Source organism: Malania oleifera, chromosome 2 (assembly GCF_029873635.1).
Source record: "Malania oleifera isolate guangnan ecotype guangnan chromosome 2, ASM2987363v1, whole genome shotgun sequence".
Classification (NCBI taxonomy): Eukaryota; Viridiplantae; Streptophyta; class Magnoliopsida; order Santalales; family Ximeniaceae; genus Malania; species Malania oleifera.
Genome location: NC_080418.1, coordinates 3338099 through 3361417, shown reverse-complemented (window position 1 = coordinate 3361417; position 23319 = coordinate 3338099). Strand labels below are relative to the sequence as shown.

Below are 23319 nucleotides of genomic sequence, written 5' to 3'. Positions count from 1 at the left end.
ACTGAGATCAAGAGAACTATTTTAGAAGAGGCTCATAGATCTTTGTATATAGTCTGTCCCGGTAGTACGAAGATGTACAAAGATCTGCAAGAGTCGTACTGGTGGAGTGGTATGAAGAGAGAGATCGCTGAGTATGTAGCCCAGTGTTTGACGTGCCAGTAGGTAAAGGTTGAGCACCAGAGGCCAGCAAGGCAGTTGCAGCCGTTATTTATCCTAGAGTGGAAGTGGGATCATATATCTATGAACTTCGTGTCAGGACTGCCAACGTCATTACATGGCCAGAATGCCATCTGGGTGATTGTTGATCGTTTGACTAAGACCGCCCACTTTATACCTATCAAGATCAGCTATCCCCTCAGCTGGTTTGCGGAGATTTATGTCTAGGAGATAGTTCATTCTCATGGGGGTGCCAGTATCGATTGTGTCAGATTGAGACCCGCATTTTACGTCACGTTTTTGGAGGAGCTTGCAAGAAGCTCTAAGGTCTCAGTTATCGTTTAGCACGGCATTCCATCTGCAGTCAGATGGGCAGATTGAGAGGATGATAAAAACATTAGAGGATATGCTCCGTGCGTGCATATTAGATTTTTGGGGTAATTGGACTCAGTTCATGCCGCTGGTAGAGTTCGCGTATAATAATAGTTATCAGTCCAGTATTAACATGGCACCGTTTGAGGTTTTATACGGTAGGAGATGTCGTTCTCCTTTATTTTGGGATGAAGTGGGTAAGCAGCGAGTAGTGGGGCCAGAGCTTGTACAGCAAACGCGTGATAAGGTTCGGCTTATCAGAGACAAGATCAGTGCAGCTCATAGTCGACAGAAAAGTTATGCTGATAATCGCTGCAGGAATCTAGAATTTGATGTGGGTAATCATGTGTTTTTGAAGATAGCTCCGTTGAAAGGGGTTATGCGAATTGGGAAGAAGGGTAAACTTAGTCCTAGGTTTATCGGTCCATTTGAGATTCTAGATAGAGTGGGGCCAGTAGCCTACAGGCTAGCTTTACCACCTGTGTTGTCCAAGATCCACGACGTATTCCATATTGCTATGTTGAGGAAATACGTCCCAGATCCTTCTCATATCTTCAGTTATGATGAATTAGAGCTTAGTGATTCATTGGTGTATGAGGAGGTACCAGTACAGATTCAGGATAGGAAAGTGCAAAAGGTACGTAACAAAAAGATTCCTCAGGTAAAAGTTTTGTGGAGGAATCATGCAATAGAAGAGGCTTCTTGAGAATCCGAGGAACAGATGAAACAGAAGTATCTGCATCTATTCCAAAAAGTTTGATTGGGTAAAATGTAAGTAGTTAGGTAGTATTTCTTTTGCAGGTACATGTAATGGTTTAATTAGTGTAGCATTTTAGTTTTGGGGGAAATTTTTCTTTTGTATATGTAATCTCCTAAGACTCGGAATGTAACCACGGTATTCCTCCTCCATAAGTGAGGATAAGTAATAAAATGAGTAGACCCTTTTCTTGTTAAGGGATGACGAGTTACATGAACAGTAAATTTTGAGGACGAAATTTTATAAGGTGAGGAGAATGTAACGACCCGAATAATAATGGGATTTAAATAATAAAGAGGAAGGGAAATGGAGACAGTAACAGAAGGAGGAAGTCGACGACATTGCACTTTGGAAGGAATAACTGAGGGGAAATATTAGGGCTTCATCGATGAATACAGGGGATTCATCGACGAGGGCTTAAGAGAAATTGACTGAATTTCGTCGACAAAGAAATACCGAGAGAGGTTTTGAGCCGATTGAATTTTGTCGACGAGGACTGAATTTCGTCGAAGAAATTATAAAAGGATTCGTCAACGAATGACGTGGCTCGTCGACAAATCTAGTTCTATAAATATCAAAAATCTAAATTTTTTACTTTCTAATTAGGAAATCTCTCTCCTCTCTCTCTCCCCTTCGGTTCTCTTTCTCTCTTTCGTTGATTCCGAGCTAAATTTACGCCGGATCAACAATCTAAAGCCACCACGATGCTCCTGAGGAAGTTCTCTCCAAATCTGTCGGAGCGGATCGTTGGTGAAAGCAAGGTGGAAACCATCCCAAATCCAGGGTAAGGCTTTCTACTCAATATTTGGATTTTTGACAGTTGAGGAAAGTGTTATACACATAGAAATACTAAACTTTAGTACTGAGAGTTTTCATTTCTAGGGTGTTGAGTTGGGAACCCTGCGGGTGCAAGACAGATTTTCTTAGGGGCTTTTCAGGAATTAGGTAAGGGGATAAACTAAACTAGTATTTTATGGAAAATATGTATATGGTTATAGTATTTGATTTCAGGAAAATAAATATATTTATATATGATTTATATTTGAGAAAATACTGTTGAAAATGATCCTATGTTGAATATGCGAAAAATTTGTTAGTGTGGCATGAGTATAAAATGTTATGAAATACTATTTTCTGGAAATGTGATTATGATATGGATTTTTATAATGGAAAACTGGCGTACGGGCCGAGATTTTTATATATGATTTGCAGGCGTACGGGTCGTGCTATGTGTATGATTTGCCAACGTACGGGCTATGCTATGAATATATTTTTCCGGCGTACGGGCCGAGCTATGGATGTGATTTTCTAGCGTACGGGCTGTGCTATGATTTGCCGGCGTACGGGTCGAGCTATGATAAAATGTGTAATACCAGTGTACGGGCCGATAACTTTCATGATATACGTATATATGTAGAATGACATGATTGATTTGATAATTAATGATATAAAATATCCATGTGTCACAGTTTCAATATATGTTATATGATATCAGAACCTGGTTGGCTTGGTCTAGGCTAACACTTGCACGGTACCGTTGCTATGTGTCCATGGTCTTCGTGATCATGATATTTGTGTTAACGCCGTTGAACGGAGTAGTGTGAGATTGGATGGTCGATGTGGTTTTCAATAAGTGTGTGATCGCCCCTGGTGTACGGACCAGGTCAGGCAGACCCATCAGACTTACAGACTGTACTTTGACTTGGCAGTGGTCGGCCAACCATTGTCAAGTCCCGCCTTCGGGCCACATAACCCAGTCATGTGAGGGTAATACATGACAATAGCCAGCTAACCTATCAGGAATGTTTTGTATTATTATTATATGAGATGAAATATGTTTATGAAAATGCAGTATGTTCTGCTATGTTTTGATGATATATATGTTTTCCCAGATTTGACAAAACAATTACTGAATATGTTCTGTATGGTGTATGTATATCACAAAATACTCATGTTGCCACACACTAGTATCAGTTTATTTCCCTTACTGAGAGGTGTCTCACTGCTAAATTTTATAAACGTTTCAGGAGCCCAAGATAGGAGAGTGGGAAAAGCCCCGCTAATCTAGTGCTGTTTATCTGCCCTTTTTGAAGGGTAAGTTTTTGTAGGGACAGTTAGATTTTGTGGGAAATGTCCCTAGATCTTATTTTTGGGATGTATATATGGAAATACAGTGGATATAGTGACCCTGGTATTTATAGTAATGTGATATTGATATTATTATTATATTTAAAAAAAATATGGGAAAATAAGCAGGTTGTCACATGCAGGATTTCTCTGAATTAGTAGACAGGGCCACAGTAGTAGAGGAGAGCAATCAGAGGGATGTGGGAGCACCGAGCCAGATAAAAAGGCCCACGCCTTCGGGATTTCAGGCAGGTTCCAATCGAGGCCCATGGAGGGGAGATCGATATAGTGGAGGCCAGAGGTAGATGATGGGATACTGTGGTTTTCAGGGTGAGCAGACTTACCCCATCTGCCATAGGTGTGGCCGGAGACATATGGGTGAATGTTGGATAGGAGAGAACGTTTGCTACTAGTGTGGGAAATCCCGCCATATGACACGAGCATGTCCTGGACCGTTGGGTTAGCCACCAGCTCCTAGACCTTTCTGGGGAGGTCATCAGGCACCCCGTGGAGGCCAGCAGAGGAATGCAGCCCCGTCGAGGGTTTATACATTGATGCCAGGAGACGCCGAGGCTGCAAGTGACGTTGTGACATGTATTCTTATTGCTTTATCATATAAAACTGTTGTTTTATTTGATTCAGGTGCCACCCATTCTTTCATATCATTGGGGTATGTCAAATTATCTAGAATTGAGAAACAGTTTTTAGATATTGAGTTGTTAGTAGCCATGTCGACTGGATCAGTAGTGAGGTGTAGAAGAGTTCTTAAAAACTATCCAGTGGACATTCAGGAGATAATTTTACTAGATGATCTCGTGATATTACACATGCAAGGGTTCGATATAATATTGGGTATGGATTGACTGACAGCTAACTACGCCAGCATTGATTGCCATAAAAAAGAGGTGATTTTCATGCCACCAGGAGAGCAGGAATTCAAATTTATGGGATCACGTGTGCACGCCTTGCCACAGTTAGTGACGGCTATTCAGGCAAAGAGGCTGCTTCAGAATGGTTGATAGGGGTATGTAGCTTATGTAAAGGAGATGTTAAAGGGAGAATTAAAGTTTGCTGACATTCTAGTAGTCATAGAATTTCTAGATGTATTTCTAGAAGAGTTACCTAGTTTACCACTAGATCGGGAAATTGAGTTTGCTGTGTAGTTATTTTCAGGGTTAGCACCGATATCTAAAGCACCCTACAGGATAGCTCCAGTCAAACTAAACGAGCTGAAAGACCAGTTGCAAAAGTTATTAGATAAAGGGTTTATCAGGCCTAGCGTGTCGCCTTGGGGAGCATCGGTTCTGTTTGTAAAAAAGAAGGATGGAACGTTAAGAATGTGCATGGATTATAGGGAGATAAATAAAGTGATGATCAAGAATACGTACCCTCTTTCTAGAATCGATGACTTATTTTACTAGCTCCATGGAACCCAGGTCTATTCCAAGATTGATCTTTGGTCAGGATACCATCAAGTGAAAATTAAAGTTGAGGATGTTCAGAAGACAGCATTCAGGACCAAATATAGTCATTATGAGTTTTTAGTTATGCCATTTGGTCTGACTATTGTACCCGTAGCATTTATGGATCAGATGAATCAGGTATTCCATCAGTACCTGGACCAGTTTGTTGTCGTCTTTATAGATGATATACTGGTTTATTCAAAGAGTTTTGAGGAGCACGAGGATCATCTGAGACTGGTATTGCAGGTGTTTAGAGAAAATAAGATGTTCACCAAGTTTAAGAAGTGTTAATTCTGGTTGAGATAGGTCACTTTCCTCGGGCATGTGATCTATGCGGATGGCATATCAGTATATCCAAGTAAGACAGAAGCAGTGGTGAATTGGGTAAGACTGGGAAACGTACAGGAAATCAAAAGTTTCTTAGGTTTGTTAGGGTACTATCGGTATTTTGTGGATGGATTTTCTAGATTATCAGGTCCACTGACACAACTCATGAGGAAAAATGTAAAGTTTGAATGGACCGACGAGTATGAGAAGAGCTTCCAGGAGTTGAAGAGGCGCCTTGTCACTACATCGGTATTATTGATAACATCAGGAGTGGATGAATTTATTATATATAGTGATGCATCCCAGAAAGGTCTCGGGTGTGTGTCAATGTAGCACGGGAGGGTTATTGTATACGCCTCTCAGCAACTTAAGGAATATGAAAAGAACTACTCGGTATATGATTTGGAGTTAACTGCAGCGGTGTATGTTCTAAAAATCTGTGATGAGTCCCTAAAATATATGATTTTGTACCCTCATTTACGTATGTTTATCCTCATTTTATTATATATTAACCCAGAGTTATCATTGTTCAGAGTTATGCAAGGTTTGTTTGTATTTTCAAGAAAAACAGGTTAAAACCATGGAGTTAGACATTACAGGAAGCCAAGGAGAATTTAGAGGATTCACGCTCGAATTCAGGCGTTTAGCCAAGCTCCAGAAGCTTTAGAGTATAAGTGGACATGAAGATGATGCTCGATCATGTGGCGTGACCAGCAAACCACAGGAGCGACTTAGTCTTCCACTACAAACTCCAAGGGTCAGACTGAGATTGAATTATTACAAGGTTTAATCAAGTGCTCGACCTAGCGACCAACTGGGACAACCACGTCGAGATGTTGAGACAAAACTAAAATTCAGAAGTACCAAGTGTAAGAACCCCAAAAAGGGTTATAGAAGATTAGTAGAGTGATTCCAAAAAAAAAAAAATAATAATAATTAATTAATCGAATTTATAAAAAAATAATAATAAATAAAATTTATTTTTATTTTTATTAATAAAATATATTATTATTAATATTAATTATTACTATTATTATTATTAACCTACTTGAAGCTTCAAAGAAGCTTCAAGTAGAATCCTGAATTGTAGATTGGCGTGCCCCCCCCCCCCACCCCCAGCTTTTCTTCTTCTTTTTCTTCTTCTTCTTCTTCTTCTTCTTCTTCTTTTCTTTTCTCTTCCTTCGCAACTATGAACTCTCTCTCCTCTCATTCTCTCTCCCTCTCTCCTTGATTTCGTGACGGATTTTCGCTTGATCAAAAATCCGAAGATAACACTAGACTCCATTCTTTGCTGCTGTCATTTCTACTGGATAGGAGCAGCGTAGGCATATCTCCTGGGGTAAGCCAATTTCCCATTTTTCTTTAATTTCTTGCATATTATAAGTCCAATTGACGAATGGACACCACCACGAGAATCTAGGGATGATTCTCTACAAGTCTAGCGGGACGATATTCTCGTTGGGTTGTCTGGCCAAAACCCCAAATTTGGGATACGGGGGTTATTAAGGGGCTTATTTTTAATTAATTTGCATTAATTTAGAAATGCTAAAATATTGAGCATCTGGGGCTGAAGTAGGATTTCTGGAATTTAAGGGTCGGGTGAGTGCCGCACGTGTAATTTTGGGACCCGCATGCAAAATTTAAAAAATTAAGTGGGGTTGTTAAATAATAGTTTAAATATTAATTTGAGGTATATGGAGCCTAGGGAAGGCTAGATGAGTATCATTTTGGAGAAATAGATTAATTAATTTGGGGAAAATGCAAATTGCAGGAGTTGAATTTTGGGCGCCAAGGGCGTAGGATTTGGAATTCTAACGAGACTCTCAGTAAGCCAGGTAAGGGGAATAAATTATAACAGTCTTTTTATGAAAATTATGGGTTGAGAAATATGTGAAAATGGCGTATGTTATTTTACCTGAAATTTATTATGATATAAATATAAGATGAAATTTGTGTGGCATATGATTTGTATTGAGAAATGTTTAAACTGAATTAGATGATTTACCCTGTGAAATATGTGATACTGAAATGTGTTTTAGTATGAGAATTGAAATGTAGGAAAATGATGAAAGTGAAATGTGCAAAAAATGTATTCTCTGAGAAAATGAAGAAAGGTGAAATTTGGAAATGTATTTTGAGAAATATTGAGTAATTGTGAAATAAGATATGTATATGATAGTATGAGATGAGATGAATTATGAACTGAGACAATATCATTTAAATGATAAAATGTGTTCAGAATACTGGTATTGAAAAGTAAATATGTGAAATGAAAATATTGCAATATTTATTCTGCAATATGAAAATGAGAAATGTGGAAATACGTGAAATATGAATGATAAAATGTCAATACCGCATAATGATTGTGGGTATGTGATGATAAACCCTGTTGGATGGTTATGATATTGAGTACGGTACCATTGCTAATGGTGTCAATGCAACCACACGGACTCTTGGAGTGTGTGGCATGACAGTCGACTGTGCCATTGTGTAAGGTTGTTGGGCCCTCTGAGTCCGGATCAGGGTTATAGGCTAGCCAGTCACATTACAGACGCGATATGTGATATGATATTTGATATAACCGAGTCGGCCAACTGCGGTTAGATCCAGCCTTCGGGCCGCACAACCTTGACCATGGGGGGAAGCATGGTGTGGATAGAAAGATCCTTAGGGTGGCCATGAGTTACAGACGCGATGTTGGTATTTGATACCAAGGATACTCATGAGCCGAAAAATAAAATGAAAATGGAAAGTGAAAGAATGATAAAATTGACTAAAATGAGAAATAAAAGAAAGAATGGAAATTAAGAAATAAAGAATGATAAAATTGAGAAATGGAACCATGTGAGTTGATAATATACATATTTAAGGCGAAGTGAAACTCTCCGCCTGAGGGCTTGCTAAGTAAGGTGAGTGCCCTTATAGGTATCAGATGTGGCCATACGTGGTTGCATAACGTGTTAAGGCAGAGGGAAGCTACTTGTATGGGCGGGTAATCTTCCATATTCTTAGGAACTTCGCGGTAAATATGAATTGGAAATTATTGAATTTGAGAAATGATTTTAGAGCTTATAAAAGCTTGTGTTGTATATCTATATGATTATGAGAATATGTATATCGGTGTATTTTCTCAGATGAAACGATGATTTGAAAAGTAAAGTGTATTATAATTGAACTTATATGGCCACACACTATAAATAATTTATTCCTTCTTACTGAGATGTGTCTCACCCAATTTATCTAAGTTTTTTCAGGGAACAGAGACTGACCGGGTGATAAAGCTCCGTGATAGTAGGGAGTTGGAACCGTGATATACAGGGTGAGTTTGGATTAGGGTTGTATTGTTATTGGGTATGAGATAGTATTGTGTATATGTGTATATTGATACTCTGGGTATTGTATTCTGACTTATATGTATATACTGTCTTCCGCTGTTAGGTTGTATAATAAAATAACTTTTTACTCGGTACCAATGCGGGTCGGGTCGTATGAATGATAGTAGGATTGTTGACGTGGCCGATTTGTGGGTGTTGTGGATGATGTGTGATTATTTATTTATTATTGAAAAAAAAAATTGATACGAAAATCGGGGCGTCACAGTTTGGTATTAGAGTCTAGGTTGCTAGGTTCTATAGACTTTAGTAGACAGCGGAATACAATACCAGAGTATAGGAGTGGATTTTGAGGAAAATAGGAGATGGGTAGATTGAAATGTGAGTAAGTGGTTGTTAAAGGATGAAGTGAGAATTTAGGATTCTATCTTGCGGCCTAGAGATAGGAGTACTGGGGTTGTTTCTGTGTTTTTCTTAGGGTGACGATTTCAGGAAAACCATGGATACTACCGTTGGGTCTTGTTTCTGAGTGGTAGGACTAAGTCTTAAATGGGGATTAAGGATGTGAATAGAAGAATAATTTATGAGTTATTCAAGTGTATGGGTTGTGTAATAGTAATTGTATGCTGAGATTAGCTGTTTCCTTTGCAGGATGGATCCGGGAAACAATAACACGAATGCAGGAGGTGGTGAAGTAGGACCTTCCAGTATGGGTGGTGCAGACCCTGACGCGGTATTGCATAGCGTCACTCAGCAGGTGATGGCTGAGATGGCTAGGAGCTCGGGGGAGAGGAGCTGCACGATCGAGCAGTTCACACGTATACAACCTCCATCTTTTGCAGGAGAAGTGGACCCACTAGTAGCAGAGAACTGGGTTCAGAACATAGAGGACATACTGGCAGTCCTCTCACGTACAGACAAGCAAAGGGTGTTATTTGCCACTTTTAAATTGACTGGGGAGGCTAAACACTGGTGGAGGTCAGTGAGAGTACTGGAGGAGCAGATGCCGGATCCTATAGTGATGACATGGAGTGGCTTTAGGGAGATTTTCTTCGAATGGTACTTTCCCGCTACGGTCAGGAGCGCAAAGGGATCAAAGTTTCTGTATTTGACAAAGGGGTCTATGACGATGCAGCAGTACGCAGTGAGATTTGTTGAGCTATCCCGGTTCGCCTCGTATATGGTGCCAGATGAGGAAAGGAAGGCAAGGAAGTTTGAGGAGGGCCTGAGACAGAACTTGTATGAGCAAGTGGTAGGTTTCCGAGCTAAAACCTTCTCGGAGATAGTGGACAGGGCTGCAGTGATTGAGAGCAGCATACAGAGAGACGCAGCAGCCCCGAGCCAAAGGAAGAGGCCCGTGCCTTCTAATTTTCAGGCAGGGCCCAGTCGAAGGCTGTGGAGGAGATATGATACTAAGGGAGAACGACGACAGGAAGGAAGAGATCGAGCAGTGCAGGGCAGACAGATACCCCCTCCTTGTCCCAAATGTTTGAGGCACCCAGGAGAGTGCCGAGTGAGAGAGGTTGTCTGCTATCAGTGCCATCAGCTTGGGCATATTGTGCGGAACTGCCAGGCACCACCAGCGGTAGCAGCTGCTCCTCAACCAGTACAGAGGAGGCTACTAGGCACCTCGAGGTAGGCAGCAGAGGAATACTGCACCGACGCGAGTTTATGCACTGACATCGGGAGATACTGAGGCGGTGGGAGATGTGGTGACAGGTACGGTTTCAATAATGTCATTTAAAGCTACTGTTTTGTTTGATTCTGCGGCGACGCATTCGTTTATCGTCTGGGATTATGTTAAATTGTGTGGGTTTAAGCCTCAACAGTTAGAAATTAGTTTGTCTGTTGCTACGCCGACTGGGGTTGTAGGGGTATGTAGAAAGGTACTCAAGGACTGTCCAGTGGATATTCAGGGGAGGTCTTTGTTGGCTAATCTGGTGGTTTTAGACATGCATGGGTTTGAGGTAATCTTGGGTATGGATTGGCTAGCTGCCCTCTATGCTAGCATTGCTTGCCATCAGAGAGTGGTAGTATTCAGACCTCCAAAGGGATAGGAGTGCAGATTCTTGCTATCACGTGTGCGCACTCCACCTCAGTTACTATCTGTTATTCAGGCACGTAGGTTGCTATCAGAAGGTTGTCAGAGATAATTAGCCTGTGTGAAGGCTGTATCAGAAAGGAAACTGAGGGTGGAGGATATCCTAGTGGTGAGGGATTTTTCTGATGTATTCCCAGAGGATTTGCCGGGACTACCTCCTGATTGTGAGGTAGAGTTCGTTATTGATTTGGTTCCAGGGACAACGCCTATTTCGAAGGCGCCGTATAGAATGGCACTGGCAGAGCTGAAAGAATTGAAAGAGCAGTTGCAGGAGATGTGAGATAAGGGATTTGTTCAGCCCAGTGTGTCGCCCTGGGGAGTACCAATTTTGTTTGTGAGGAAGAAGGATGGCTCGATGAGGTTGTGCATCGACTATCGAGAAATAAACAAAGTTACTATCAAGAATAAATACCCGCTCCCGCGTATCGATGATTTTTTTGATTAGTTACAGGGGATACAGATCTTTTCGAAGATAGATTTACTCTTTGGGTACCATTAGGTGAAAGTCAGGGCGAAAGATGTTCTGAAGAGGCATTCAGAACACGGCATGGTCACTATGAATTTCTAGTTATGCCGTTTGGGTTAACGAATGCTCTTGCAGTGTTTATGGATTTGATGAACAGAGTCTTTCACCAGTACTTGGATCAGTTTGTGGTAGTATTTATTGATGATATATTGGTGTATTCGAAGAGCCCAGAGGAGCATGAGGAGCATCTAAGTGTAGTGCTTCAGGTATTGCGAGAGAAGAAGCTTTATACGAAGCTCAAGAAGTGTGAGTTCTGGCTAGAACAGGTTACCTTCCTTGGACACGTTATATCCAGGGGTGGTATTTCTGTTGATCCGAGTAAGATTGAGGTGGTAATAGGTTGGGTACGACCAAAGAACATGCACGAGATCAGGAGTTTCCTGGGATTGGCTGGGTACTATCGCAGGTTTGTTGAGGGCTTCTCTTGATTGTCAGGTCCATTTACCCGATTGACTAGGAAGGGAGTGAAGTTTGAGTGGTCTGATGAATGTGAACAGAGCTTCCAGGAATTGAAGCAGCGACTCATCACTGCGCTTGTGTTGACGATTCCTTTAGGAGAAGAGGGGTTCATAATTTATAGTGATGCGTCCCATAAAGGGGTCGAATGCGTGTTGATGCAGTGAGGGAGAGTGATAGTCTATGTCTCATGACAGTTGAAAGAATATGAGAAAAACTACCCTACTCATGATCTGGAGTTGGCGGCGGTTGTTTATGCGCTGAAGATTTGGAGGCACTATCTATATGGGGGTAGGTGTGAGATATTTACTGACCTTAACATTTTAAAGTATTTGTTCATGCAGAAGTAATTGAATATGAGGTAGAGGAGATGGCTGGAGCTAATAAAGGATTACGACTGCACTATCAGCTACCACCCATGAAAGGCTAATGTGGTCGCTGATGCTTTGAGCCAAAAATTAGTGGATTCATCTATATCTGCAGTGGAGATTCAGCATTCGATCGAGATGGATCTGGAGAGGCTCGGTGTGGAGCTAGTAGAGGGCGATCACCAGGCGTTCATTGCTGACTTAGTTTTGCAGTCGACTCTACAGAAGACGATTAAAGCAGCCTAGAGGAATGACGTAGAACTAGTAGAGCTTATGGGAAAAGTACAAGATGGTCAGGAAACTGAGTTCAGCATTTCAGATGATGGAACCTTGAGGTTCTGTACCAGGTTATGCGTTCCTGCCGATCCTGAGATCAAGAGGGTCATTCTGGAGGAAGCACATCGGTCCCTATATACTGTACATCCATGTAGCACTAAAATGTACAAGGATCTTCGAGAGTCCTTTTGGTGGAGTAACATGAAGAGGGAGATAGCTCAGTTTGTGGATCAATGTTTGACATACCAGCAAGTGAAGGCTGAGCACTAGAGACTAACGGGATCATTGCAACCACTCCACATTCCTGAGTGGAAGTGGGAGCATATAGCGATGGATTTCGTTTTAATATTACCGTCGGCATTGCATGGACAGGATGCTATTTGGGTAGTGGTGGATCGACTGACAAAGACTATCCACTTTTTTCCAATCAGAGTTAGCTACTCCATGGACAGATTGGCTGAGTTATACATCTAGGAGATAGTTAGGCTCCCTGGCGTCCCAATGTCCATAGTTTCAGATAGAGACCCACGGTTCATATCTCGTTTTTGGAATAGTCTGCAAGGGGCCATGGGTTCTTAGTTGTCGTTTAGCACAACTTTTCATCCTCAGACAGATGGACAGACGGAGAGGACGATACAGATTCTGGAGGATATGCTACGAGCATTTGTGTTGGACTCTGGAGGTCGTTGGATGTAGTATCTGCCACTGGTTGAGTTTGCGTATAACAATAGCTACCAGGCCAGCATTGGGATGGCACCGTATGAGACGCTTTATGGCAGGAGGTGCCGATCCCCGTTGTACTGGGATGAGGTTGGAGAGAGACAGGTATTGGGGCCAGAGCTGATACAGCAGACTCAGGGTAAATTCAGACTCATCAGAGATAGGATCAGGACAGCGCAAAGCTGGCAGAAGAGTTATGCTGATACTCATTGGAGAGAATTAGAGTTTGATGTAGGAGATCACGTGTTCCTGAAGGTGGCACCGATGAAGGGAGTTATGAGGTTCGGGAGGAAGAGTAAGCTGAGCCCTAGGTATATTGGATCATTTGAGATTCTTGAAAGAGTGGGTCCAGTTGCCTATCGTTTAGCATTACCAGAGGTCCTATCTAGGATCCATGACGTATTCCACGTTTCTATGCTGAGAAAATACGTTCCAAACCCCTCCCATGTGATCAACTATGAAGCACTGGAGTTGGGAGATACTTTAGCTTATGAGGAAGTGCCATTGTAAATTCTTGAATAAAAGGAACAGGAACGACGCACGAAGAAGATTCCATTAGTAAAAGTTCTATGGAGCAACCATGCCATTGAGGAGGCTTCCTGAGAACTAGATGATCAGATGCGCCAGATATATCCAAACTTATTCAGTGGAGTTTAGAGTTGAGCCAGTCAAAGTAAAAAAAATAATATTGTGTAGTTTTTATTTGTATAGTGTAACATAAGATAGATAGGGTTTTTAGTTTTGAAACATGAATGGTTTTGGGAGAATTTTGAATAGTTGTAATCTCCCAGAACCCTTGTTGTAACCACGGTATTCATCCGCCATAAATGAGGGTAATTAATAAAAATTAGAAATTTTTTCGCTAAAGAAGGGAAACAGGGGAATGACAAATTTCAATGACGAAATTTTTATAAGGAGGGGAGAATGTAATAACCCCAAAAGGGGTTATAGAAGATTAGTAGAGTGATTCCCAAAAAATAAATAAATTAATTAATTAATTAATCAATCAAATTTATAAAAAAAAAAAAGAAAAAATAATAAATAAAATTTATTTTTATTTTTATTAATAAAATATATTATTATTATTTTTTTTTTTTTCACACCTGGGACTAATCTGCGGGTTCGGGGCGTGACTGCTTGGTATCAGAGCTAATCAGGTTACTAGGTCTTGTAGACTTGGTTAGGAGTACTGATATGTACATACCAGAGTATAGGATGTAGGAAATGGGTAGTGTTGATCGAGGGTTGTTTGGTTGCTAGATCGGGATTTGTTGGCGGTATTCCGTGTTTTTCCTAGGATGACGATTCCAGTAAAGGCAGGGTAGACCATTGATGGATTCATGTCAGTGTGATGGGACAGGCTTAGATCAGTGAGAGTAATAGTTGACATGATTAGGTCTATGATTGTGTTAACGGTGTATAATATAGAAATTCCAACCAATTCCTATTTTGTTTTCAGAATGGAGCCCAAGGATAATAACTTGGAGAGTGGCTCCGAGGAGACAGCAAGCGATGAGTCTTCTTCTGTGTCTTGTGGTTTGGCGATACAGGTGATTCAAGAGATTGGGCGAAGTGTTAGGAGATGCGAGAGCTCTCCTACTAATGCGGGGTGTACCATCGAGAGGTTCACACACGTGCACCCTCCGACATTTACTGGAGGACCTGATCCGATAGTGGCAGAGGATTAGGTCGAGAAGACAGAGAGGATTTTGGAAGTCCTCCACTGCACTGAGAAGCAGAAGGTCTTGTATGCTACCTTCCAGCTGACTAGGGAGGCAAGGCGATGGTGGACGGCAGAGAGCTGGTCCATCTGGTATGACGTGGGGCCGCTTCAAGGAGGTATTTTTCGAGAGATACTTTTCGGTCTCCACTCGGGATGCGAAGGCTGATGAGTTTTCGGGCCTGACACAGGGAACTTTGATAGTGTAGAGGTATGCTGCCAGGTTTATCGAGTTGTCTCGATTTGCACCGTACTTGCTTCCGAATGAGCTCGAGAAGGCTCGGAGGTTTGAGAGGGGTTTAAGAAAAGACATCCGCCGTCTTGTGGGGATGCTGCAGATCCGTGAGTTCTCTGTCTTAGTGGATAAAGCCACCATAGTTGAGACCGACCTTCGGGGAGATGATGTAGTGCAGAATCAAAGGAAGAAGCCAGTATCTTCTGGTCCTCAGAGTGGTCCTCGGTAGGGACAGTGGAAGAAGAAGAAGAACTACAATTCTGGGTATCGGCAGAACACTCAGCGGCAGAGTTATCATGGGGATCCACCCCTCCTACCATGCGCCAAGTGCCATAAAAGGCACGATGACAAATGTCAGCCGTTCTGGGGAAATTGCTACAACTATGGCAAGCCGAGCCACATGTCACAGAGCTATCAGGCATCGAGGAGAGATATGCCTGCACAGAGCCAAAATCGTGAGAGTAATCAGAAACCTCAGGGGAACTACCAGGCAACCACGGCTCGGGCGAGGGTATATTCACTGACTCTAGCAGATGCGGAACATGCTGGGAACGTGGTGACAGGTACCATGTTACTGCTTTCAAATAGAGCTGTTGTATTATAGGATTTAGGGGCAACCCATTCGTTCATATTTGCTAGTTTTGTGAAGTTGTGTGGGGTTAAAACTTGTATGATGAATAAGATGTTGTCTGTGACCACGCCAACTGGGAGTGTAACGATCTGTAGTAAGTTGTTGGGGAACTGCCTAGTGGAGATCTAGGGGAGGCTGCTACCAGCGAACCTTGTAGTATACGACATGCGTGGTTTTGACGTCATATTGGGAATGGATTGGCTATTCTCCAGTTTTGCTGTGATTGATTGTCGTATGAAGGTAGTAGTGTTCAGGCCTCCTAGGGAGCAGGAGTATGAGTTCGTAGGATCGTGTGTGCATCTGATGCCATAGGTTCTATCAGCGTTACAGGCGAGAAGACTACTCTTGGACTAGTGTCAGGGGTACCTAGCTTGTGTAAAGGAACCACCGCGGGATGAGTTAAGACTCAAGGATATTCGGGTAGTCAATGAATTTTCGGATGTGCTTCCTGATGATTTACCTGGTTTACCTCCGAATCGTGAGGTGGAGTTTACGATAGAGTTGCCGCCAAGTAAGACACCGATCTCTAAAGCTCCGTACCGGATGGCTCCAACAGAACTACGAGAGTTAAAGGAGCAATTGCAAGAACTACTGGACCAGGGTTTTATTTGACTGAGTGTTTCACCCTGGGGAGCTCCAATTTTGTTTGTGAAGAAGAAGGACGGGTCGATATGCATGTGCATTGATTACTGTGAGATTAACAAGGTGACGGTGAAGAACCGTTATCCATTGCCTCGTATAGATGATCTCATTGACCAGCTGCAGGGAACGCAGGTCTTTTCGAAAATCGACCTACGGTCAGGGTATCATCAGGTGAGGGTTAGGTCTGAGGATGTAGCGAAGACTGCTTTCTGAACTAGATACGACCACTATAAGTTCTTAGTTATGCCATTTGGGTTGACCAATGCGCCGACAGTATTTATGGAATTGATTAACAGGGTGTTTCATGAGTATTTAGATCAGTTCGTAGTGGTGTTTATCGATGACATTCTGGTATACTCGAGGAGTTCAGAAGAGCATGAGAATCATCTAAGGTTAGTGCTACAGATTCTACGAGAAAGGAAGTTGTATGCCAAGCTGAAGAAGTGTGAGTTCTGGTTCAATCAGATCTCATTCTTAGGCCATGTGGTGTCTAAGGGCGGTATCTCAGTTGATCCTAGTAAGATCGAAGCTATAGTCGAGTGGGCGAGACCAAAGAGTGTGCAGGAGGTTCGGAGTTTTCTAGGACTGGCGGGTTACTATCGTCGGTTTATGGAAGGATTCTTTAAACTGTCTAGACCTCTGACTCAATTTATCATGAGGGGAGTTCAGTTTGAGTGGACTAGTGATTGCCAGCAATGTTTTCAGGAGTTGAAGCACCAGCTAGTTACTGCTCCGGTTTTGACCATTCCTTCAGGGGATGGTGGGTTTGTGATTTATAGCGACGCGTCTCTAAAGGGTTTGGGATGTGTGCTTATGCAGCAGGGTAAGCTGGTAGCATATGCTTCTCGGCAACTGAAGGAATATGAGAAGAATTACCCTACACATGATCTGGAATTGGCTGCTGTAGTTTATGCCTTAAAGATCTGGCGACACTACCTGTACGATGTTCAGTGCGAGATTTTCACTGATCACAAAAGCCTAAGGTACTTTTTCACGCAGAAGGAGCTGAATATGAGGCAGAGGCGGTGGCTAGAGTTGATTAAGAACTACGATTGCATGATCAGTTATCACCCGAGAAAGGCTAATGTGATAGTTGATGCGTTGAGTCGGAAGTCGAAGCTTGCGGCTGTATCGGCAGTTGTAGCTCAGCATCATATCATATGAGATCTGGGAAGCCTTGGCATGGAGTTGGTGGTTAGTGTTCAGCAAGCTTATCTTGCTAGTTTGGTGGTCCAGCCGACTTTGTTTGGGCGTATAAAGGCCCCGCAGGCTAGTGATGCAGAGTTGACGGAGGTTAAGGAAAAGGTACAGCAAGGACTGGCTACAGAGTTTAACATCTCTGAAAGAGGTGTGTTAAGGTTTGGGACCAGACTATGTGTTCCGAACGATAATAAGATTAGAAGGACGATTCTAGAGGAAGCGCATCGCTTTTTGTATACGGTACATCCGAGTAGTACGAAAATGTATCGGGATTTGCACAAGTCCTTTTGGTGGAGCGGTATAAAGAGGGATATTGCCTGGTTTGTGGAGCAGTGTCTGACATGTTAGCAGGTGAAAGTTGAACATCAGAGGTCGGCAGGGCCATTGCAGCCTTTGCCTATTTCGGTGTGGAAATGGGAGCACATTTCCATGGATTTTGTTACTGGATTGCCACCAGCGCTTCACGAACAGAATGCTATTTGGGTAATTGTGGTAGGTTGATGAAATCTGCTCATTTTGTACCGACGAAGGTTAGCTACCCTTTGAGTAGGCTAGCGGATCTGTATGTGCATGAGGTAGTGAGAATGCACAGCATATCGATGTCCATTGTTTCAGATCGGGATCCAAGATTTACTTTTCGATTTTGGAGGAGCTTGTAGGAAGCATTGGGGACAAAGCTTACTTTCAGTACATCGTTCCACCCCCAGACTGATGGACAGTCGGAGAGGACGATACAGATCTTGGAGGATATGTTACAGGCTTGTGTATTAGACTTCGGGGGTAGTTGGATTCAGTTTCTGCCATTAGTGGAGTTTGCTTATAACAATAGCTTCCAGGCTAGTATTGGGATGACACCATTCGAGAATTTGTGTAAAAACCCCAAAAAGAGATATAAAAGATTAATAGAATGATTCCAAAAAAATAAAAATAAAAATTAATTAAAAAAATATATTAATTAATTAATTAATTAATTAAACGAATTTAAAAAGAAAAAGAAAAAAATTAATTAATTAAAATTAATTTTTTTTAGTAAAAATATATTATTATTATTATTATTATATTTATCCTCCTGAAGCTTCAACAAGCTTTAGGAGATTCAAAGTATATTTATTATTATTATTATTATTATTATTATTATTATTATTCTTCTTCTTCTTCTTCTTCTTCTTTTCTTTTCTCTACAACTCTCTGAACTCTCTCTCTCTCTCTCTCTCTCTCCTCACGTTCTCTCTCCCTCTCTCCTCGATTTCGTGACAAATTTTTGCCCGATCGAAAATTCGAAGATACTACTGGACTCCATTCGCTGCTGCCGTAATTTCTACCGAAGCAGATTGGTGGTAGGAGCGACGTAAGCGTATTCCCTAAGGTAAGCCATTTTTTCCTTTTTCTTTAATTTCTTGCAAAATATAAGTCCAATTGACGAACGAACACCACCACAAGAATCTAGGGATGATTCTCTACAAGTCTAGTGGAACGGAATTCTCGTGGGGGTGTCGGGCCAAAACCCCAAATTTGGGGTGCGGCGATTATTAAGGGACTTATTTTTAATTAATTAACATTAATTTAGAAATGCTAAAATATTAAGCATTTGGGACTGAAGTAGGATTTCTGAAATTTAGGGCCCCAGTGAGCGTCACGGGTATAGTTTTAGGACCCGCAAGAAAAATTTAGAAAATTAAGTAAGGATGTTAAATAATAGTTTAAATATTAATTTGAGGTATATGGAGCCTAGGAAAGGTTAGATGAGTATTATTTTGGAGAAATAGATTAATTAATCTGGGAAAAATGTAAATTTCAGGAGTTGAATTTCGGGCGCTAAGGGCGTAGGATTTAAGTTCTAAGGAATTTCTCAATAGCCAAGTAAAGGAATAAACTAAAGCAGTAATTTTCCATACAAATTATTATTGATTATGAGTAAATTTATTTTCAGAAAAGCATATGTTATATTGTGTATTACGAATGAAATGTACGATTGGAAAAATACTGCTATGATGATTAAAATGTATATGTATGTGTGAGATGTAAGGAATTCACGATTTTAGAATATGAAGCATGGTTTTTTTTTACAGCACATGTGTGGCATGAATATTATTTTACGTGGAATGTATTATGATTTGAAAAATTTTACGAACGAAACATGTTTTCAGGTATTATGAAAAGATGAATTATGTTGTGATGGTTTTGACGATTATATGATAAATGATGTATTTTCAGAATATATATACCCGAAACAATTTTGGCGCGAGGCCATATATTTATGTTATCGGCACGAGGCCGTATTTATGTTATTGGCGCGAGGCCATATATGTATGTTATTGGTATGTTATTGGCACGAGGCCGTATTTATGTTATTGGCACGAGGCCATGTATTTATGTTTTCGGCACGAGGCCGTAATTACTATATTTTTGGCACGAGACCGTAATGATGTTATATATATGATCATGTATTATATGTTATCACCACCAGGATGTTAGTTTAATTCAGTTCAGGGGCTCGGTACCGTAGCTATATGTGTAGATCAGATATCTACGTCAAATTAGTGCTAACCATCCCACGAGGGGATGGGAGATGGATAGTCGATGTGGCTTTCAGTAGAGTGTGGACGTTCACCTGACAGTCCGGACCAGGGTGTGGCGGGCTCATTGTACTTACAGACATATTTGATTCGGCAGTGGTCGGTCAGCCATTGTCGGGTCCCGCCGTCGGGCTGCACAACCCGTCATGGGGGGTAATACATGACACCAGCTAGCTATTCATCCTGGGTTTGTTTTCAGTACTACAGTTATAACAGATGATTTTATGTATGTTATGATTTATTAACAGATGTGAAAATATATGTTTACCGAGTATGATATGATGATGTTTATAGATTTATGAAATGTACTATATACGTATAAATGCATTAAATATTCATGTTGCCACACAGCTGTATTTAGTTTATTTTCCCTTACTGAGAAGTGTCTCACCCCCGAACATTAAATGATTTTCAGGAAATCCAGTGAGATCGGCGGGCTAAAGCCGCCATTGAGTGATTGGAGACTCCCTACTAGAAGGGTAAGCATTGAATTAGGATCGGGAGTTTTTGTTATTTAATTCTAGTGTTATTTTGACTTTTGGAGGTTGTGTATCATAACAGTATTTTGATGTTATAGAAAGCTCTGGTATTATGTTTTATGATTGGATGTTTGAGATTTTATGTTTACTGCTGTTAGGTTTTTCGCTGTGTTTGACAGGTGTCCCCGCTACCCACGGGTTCGGGTTGACCATTTTATTTATTATGTGATATTGTATGTTAAGAAATTGAGGGACGTTATGTATGGTCAGTGGTGTCGGTCTCCTTTGTATTGGGATGAAGTTGGTGAACGTCAGGTTTTAGGACCCGAACTCGTGCAACAGGCGTCTGAGAAGGTTGGTTTGATCCGGGAAAATATTAGATGGGCTCAAAGTCGGCAGAAGAGTTATGCGGATGTTCGCCACTGTGAGTTGGAATTCGAGGTAGGGGGTAAGGTATTCCTTAGAATCGTTTCGATGAAGGAAGTAATGAGATTCGGAAGAAAGGGCAAGTTGAGCCCGAGGTACATTAGACCATTCGAGGTTATTAAGCGAGTGGGTCCAATAGCCTACAGAGTTGCACTACCCCCAACACTCTCGAGGGTCCACAATGTGTTTTATGTATCCATGTTGAGAAGGTATGTGTTGGATCCATCGCATGTTATCAGTTATGATGAGTTAGAAATTGAGGATACTTTAGTGTATGAGGAAATACTTATTCAAGTTCTGGACCATAAAGTTCAAAAGTTTCGCACCAAGGAAATACCATTAGTAAAGGTATTGTCGCGGAATCACGCGGTTGAGGAAACGTCTTGGGAAATGGAAACGGAAATACGCAGGAGGTATCCGCAGTTGTTCTAAGTAGTATAGTGGTATGAGTATGTATGTATGTATGTAATACTATGCTATCGTATTAGTATTTGGTGGTTAGTCTCTGAGAGAGTCCTGTTGTATTGTAAGCTCCTGAGACCACGTATGTATGTAACCACGGTATTCCTTCGCCATAAGTGAAGGAACGTATGTATGTATATATCGTAACAGGCCTGCGTATAAATGGCCGCCGTATTCTCTAGAGTATGTATGTATGTATCATGATGGGGCTACGAATAAATGGCCGCCGTATTCTCTAGAGTATGTATGTATGTATTGTGACAGGGCTGCGTATAAATGGCCACCATTTTCTTTAGAGTATGTATGTATCATAGAGGGGCTGCGTATAAATGGTCGTCGGTTCACCTTAGAGTGTGTATGTATGCAGTAGTATGAATGTGTTTGTAATGAGCGACTGCAAATTTCGAGGACGAAACTTTTGTAAGGAGGGGAGGTTGTAAAAACCCGAACTGTGATATATGGATTAATTATGTAAAAGAAGGGTAAAATGGAAAATTGAGCAGAGTTCATCGACGAGGCCCAGGGTTTGTCAACGAAGTTTCTTCTGTTCTCGTCAACGAAATTCAGAGGCTCGTCGAGAGGGGATGCTGTGAGGTTCGAAAAAATTTGAAATATCCGGCTCGTTGACGAGGTTACCGTCTTGTCGACGAAGGTAATGGCGAACTCGTCGACGAGGACGCCAATTCGTCGACGAAACCACCCGAGTCCAAGGCCTTTAAAATATATTTTGGGGGTTGCTTCTTAGCTAAGATTTGGAAATTCTCTCTCTCTCTCTCTCTCTCTCTCTCTCTCTCTCTCTCTCTCTCTAGAATTCAGAGCTCTTTCTGTCTGTCTCTCTCTCTCTCTCCTCGATTTCTCCGTCGTTTGTTGCCTGAATCGTAAATCGAACATTACTGCGTAGATTAGAGCAAGATTCTCTTCGTGAATAGTGGATTGAAATCTCGTTTCGAGATTTTCGGGTTTCAAGCTAAAATTAAGGTAAGGCTGCGTTTTCGTTTCTATTTCGGAATATGTATAGTAGTACGAATTGTAAGCATGTATTGTGCTGTAGTTTGTAGGTTTCGGAGTCTCGGTTCGTAGTTTTGGGGACCATAGAGTTCGTATTTGGAATTCGGGTTAAGGTAAGGGGATTCAGTTTATATCAATTTATTTTCGAAATCAGGATCAATAAGCTTGTAGGCTACGATCGTATATATGTTTTGGTAACTTATTTGGGGAAATCTATCAGGTAAAATACAGAATTTCGGGTTACAGTTTTTGAAAAAATTTGGGGATTTCGGGTATCATCTCTACTTTGTTTGAAAAACCACTCGTTTTGTTTAAACTGTATTATTGAGATGATTGTTATCCATATTTGCATAAACTGTATACTTGAAATGGAAAACGATATGATTTGTCATAAACTAAATAAGTGTGGTATGTATGGTTGTATGTATTTGTTCCGGGTATTTGTAAAACAACTAGTGGTGGCTAATTACCGTATGCTAATATGTATAGGAGTGTAAACTCCAAAATGATTACAGGTTTTGTGAAATAGGCTAGTGGCGGCTAATTACCGTACGCCGAAACAGCTATGTAGCGACTAATTAACATACGTTGCGCCATGTACCGGAGTGAAAACCATGGGCAAGAGTGTCCGGCTCTATATATGAGGGTGTGAAATATCATCACGTATCCCGGCTAGTCACCGAGGGGTGTGAGCTACACTGTATGGCAATGTAATCACTGTGAAGTTTGGGTTTCATGGAGTAGTTGCGTGTTGGCAATGTAATCACTGTGAAACTTTGGATTCATGGAGTAGTTGCGTACTGTTGTGAGCTACATCGTATTGGCAATGTAATCGCTTGAAGCTTCGGGTTTCATAGCATAGTTGCGTATTAGTGTGACGATACTGACCGTATATTTTGGGTATCGTATGTACTGGAATGCATTTGTGAAAATACTAGAACTATATGGAACTATATGGA

At 41.3% G+C, this 23319-nt stretch overlaps 1 protein-coding gene across 1 annotated transcript in view; it reads left to right on the top strand.

The window, feature by feature from the left end:
* LOC131149921 (cation/H(+) antiporter 24) overlaps positions 1-23319 on the top strand; it is a 47984-nt gene that overhangs the window by 10452 nt on the left and 14213 nt on the right. The window contains exon 2 of the mRNA XM_058100717.1: positions 9186-9291. Within this exon, the coding sequence (XP_057956700.1) occupies positions 9186-9291 (106 nt within the window). The remainder of the gene's footprint in view (positions 1-9185; positions 9292-23319) is intronic.